The following is a 3,706-nucleotide window of genomic DNA, read 5'->3' on the forward strand; positions in this document are numbered from 1 at the left end:
AATATTTTTTACAATTTTATTTATATTATACATTATAAATTGATGCAATAAGAATTATTGTAATTTATAATTAAGGTTGGGAATCAAAAAATAATTAACTGCTTGGGGGGGGGGCTTCTATCACTCAGAAAGTATAGAGGCAATGGGTAAAGAAATATATTTAAATGATTTATAATGTAAATAAATAATTATATTTTAGCTTATATAATTAAACAAAATAATACATTTAATAGAATTTTATTGCTATTAGTCAAATCATATCCATAAATCAAAACATATAGAGGTTTATGTATAATAAAAAAAATTAATACAAAATTTGAGCTATTAATATATCAATTATTCACAAGAATTAATGTTAATAATATATTCAAAATATTAAATTATATTTACAACTTTTTAACAGGCATGACTATGAAATAAGGAATACATATTTGAGAAATTTTAATCTTCCTTAACTCTATCTCCTGCACTATCATCAAGTTCAGATTGTTCAGTATTTTCAGATTCACTATCACTCAATTTTTCTTTTTTATCATATTGCATGCCAGGTCTTGGTTGGTATACAGGTACAACTTTTTTACTTTGATATACCATTATTAATCGAGCAATTAGCAATAAAATAAAAACTAATGGAGCTGCCATATATTCAAGGCCTTTGTTTAAACTAAAATGCATTACTAAGGTAAATCCCATTAGTGTAATTAATATTAAATTGGATAAATTTGATATAATTCCTAAATGAAACATAAGGAAATAGATATAATTTTGATAAAAACTTGGAAAAACAGGTAATAAAAAAAGTCCGGTAATAACTTCGGCACATCCTACTCCTCTCCTTAGATATTTTGATTTAATTAGAATACCTGTTTGGTCTTTAATAGGTCCACGAAGGGTGTCTATAGTGAATGACTTAAAAGCTTTAAGCTAAACCCAAATTATTAAACATATATTAATAAAATACATTACCCAATTATAGTAAATGCCTCTATTAACTTTAGGAGTAATTTTTGAAACTCCTATGAATATAAAATATGCCGCAAGTGTGACAGATAAAACCTTGATTGGTAACGACATGAATACACGCTAAATTAAATCTTTTAAAACAATGATATTAAAAAACTCGGACTTTAGATACTTTTCAATTTAAAAATAATAAAATATTATTATTTTGGAAAGCAAATGATGGATAATAATATATTTTATTTACCCTATATATATTTAAATATATCGAATATTAAATATATAGGAAAATAATTAAATAATCATTTATGTCATTTATAAATTTTCTAAAATCAAATAAATTTTATACAAAATCATGTTTATAGTTAAGATGACAATTATAAGGTTAATTATTTTTTGAAATGGTGAGGCATAGGATTAAGATTAATTATGTAAGACTGGAGATTTTTCTCATAGATGGCAAAAAGGTTTATCTATTTACCAAATCTCGAGGATTTCATAATATTATTTTGGCTATTTTAATTGGACTGTTTTAACGACCCAAATCGGACTTTTTATCAACACTCTAAGGCAAGATATATGTATTTTATATTGTTAGAACAGAATTTAATTAGATTTCATTGTAAATTATATAATATTTTATTCTTTATCTTATATGTAAAATTTATATAAGGTTCTCATAGTAACATTTTAATAAGATAATATACTATTAAATCGATTAAAGTTTAATAAACAATAATGAATTTTATTTGTAATTTTTTTGGTATATATACATTTATATAATTATCCAATTTAACTTCTAATAATATGCAATTTGATTAACCTCGATAATATAATATTACATGTCGGAAAGTTATAATATAATATACAAATACTTTTAAAATATATAACATGACCTTTTAAAATATATCTTAACTTTTACAATAATAAATATTCAGATGCCCACCAAGTTAAGATCGTCTACCAATCTTTTTATTTAACAAGTTCAAGTTCATCTATTAATTTTTTTGGGCTTTAGTTCCCTTGTTGGATAACCCGTTTGCCTTCCTTTTTGACTTGGTTCCATTGTTATTATGATTTGCTAACGTCTGGTTCTTCCCTTATTCGTAATTGGTCGGGATGTTTTAATACGGTTTTGTACGTTTATTTTTTTCTTCTTTTTCTTCTTCCCTTTTCCAGGATTGTGATGGCGATTCTAGTTTTTCGACCAATTGTTCCCACCATCACTGTTCGCTTGTTAGTTATCATCACTTATCTGTAGATCTATAGCGATTTTTGCGATTCGTTGGTAGAATTATTCTCCACATAATCATAGTTCACCTGAAGTTTTACGTACCACTACCATTGGAGTACTCCAGGTTACTCTATATAGTTTGTCAATATTCACGTTACCATTATCATTATATTGTTGATCATATTAATTTCTACATATGTTAGTAACGATAAGTCAAATTCTATAATCCCTGGAAATCCAAATAGGCTGTGTCAAATTCTATAATCCCCGGAAATCCAAATAGGCTGTATCAATCATTTTGATAGTGCCCTTTATATCATAAATTCTATAATCCATGGAAATTTAAATAGGCTGCATCAAACATTTTGATAGTGCCCTTTATCATTATCATAAATTTTTTAATCCATGGAAATCTAAATAGGCTGTACCAATCATTTTGATAGTGCCCTTTATCATTATCATAAATTCTATGATCCATGGAAAACTAAATAGGCTGCATCAATCATTTTGATAGTGCCCTTTATGATTATTATAAATTCTATAATCCATGGAAATCTAAATAGGCTGTATCAATCATTTTGATAGTGCCCTTTATATCATAAATTCTATAATCCATTGAAATCTAAATAGGCTGCATCTATCCTTTTGATAGTGCCCTTTATTATTATCATAAATTCTATAATTTTGTTTAAGTTTTAACGGTTAGTCTTAGTCTTTAGTATCTGGGTATCGTAAACATAGTTCTCCGGCGATTAATTGATCGCGAATTCTTAGTTCTACGTTATCTTCAAACTCACATCTTCGAGCTAGCTCCTTTATACATATATATATATATATATATCTCATTACGGATTCAGTATGAAATCAATTGCTCCTCTATCAATATAAAATTTTGAGGATATTTTATGTGTCTATAGTCGTCAGTAACCCATTTATCTCATTCATCTTTTATCAGCGTCTACATGAGCGGGAGGGGTAGGAACAGTTTGCATCCTATTTTTTGGAGGGGGTAGGATAAATTTTTTGGGGGGTTATCTATTGAATTTTGTGATAAAATAGGACAAAATTTGTTGCTGTAAAAATTAATAATTTTATTATAGAACTATTATAATACAATTCATCGACCAAATCTATATATTGCAAACAATCATAAACATTGTTTTCCAAATAAAACTTTCTGCTATCCTTTTAAATTACATTAAGGTTTAGATATTTCAGCAAGCTCATAAAGTTATAATAATGAATTCATTGTAAATAATGGAGGATTTAATGGAATTTATTATCTAAAAAATAAATCCTTTATATTCACAAAATATCGATAGTTGGTAGTAGAGATAGATTAATTTAAGTTATCCTTTATAAATTCACTGAAAAGAGTATCATTATAATTAAAAAGGTGAAAATAATAATGGGAAAATATCGCCGCCGAAGGTGGTGGGATTTTTTTTAGGGGGGTAGGTTCGAAAGGGGTTTGCATCCAGTGAAAATCCTGTCACGTAGACGCTGTTATCC

General features: G+C 26.8%; 1 protein-coding gene across 1 annotated transcript; it reads right to left on the reverse strand.

The window, feature by feature from the left end:
- Positions 1 to 221: 221 nt before the first annotated feature.
- LOC135924662 (novel acetylcholine receptor chaperone-like) lies at positions 222 to 1,106 on the reverse strand. The gene is made up of 3 exons (XM_065459752.1): positions 967 to 1,106; positions 777 to 924; positions 222 to 734 (listed from the first exon to the last, which is right to left on the reverse strand). Exons 1-3 carry the CDS (start codon positions 1,072 to 1,074, stop codon positions 442 to 444), a joined length of 549 nt encoding a protein of 182 aa, XP_065315824.1. The 5' UTR covers positions 1,075 to 1,106; the 3' UTR covers positions 222 to 441.
- Positions 1,107 to 3,706: the final 2,600 nt, after the last annotated feature.

This window comes from Gordionus sp. m RMFG-2023, chromosome 2, assembly GCF_954871325.1.
Source record: "Gordionus sp. m RMFG-2023 chromosome 2, tfGorSpeb1-WG-v2, whole genome shotgun sequence".
In the NCBI taxonomy this organism is placed as follows: Eukaryota; Metazoa; Nematomorpha; class Gordioida; order Chordodea; family Parachordodidae; genus Gordionus; species Gordionus sp. m RMFG-2023.

Excerpts from the sequence above, each read along its gene's own strand:
- LOC135924662 (XM_065459752.1), bottom strand. The coding sequence starts at position 1,074 with ATGTCGTTACCAATCAAGGTTTTATCTGTCACACTTGCGGCATATTTT. Across the intron at positions 925-966 it reads GAGGCATTTACTATAATTGG|CTTAAAGCTTTTAAGTCATT; the intron begins GTAATGTATTTT and ends ATTTGGGTTTAG. Across the intron at positions 735-776 it reads TTTATTACCTGTTTTTCCAA|GAATTATATCAAATTTATCC; the intron begins GTTTTTATCAAA and ends TGTTTCATTTAG.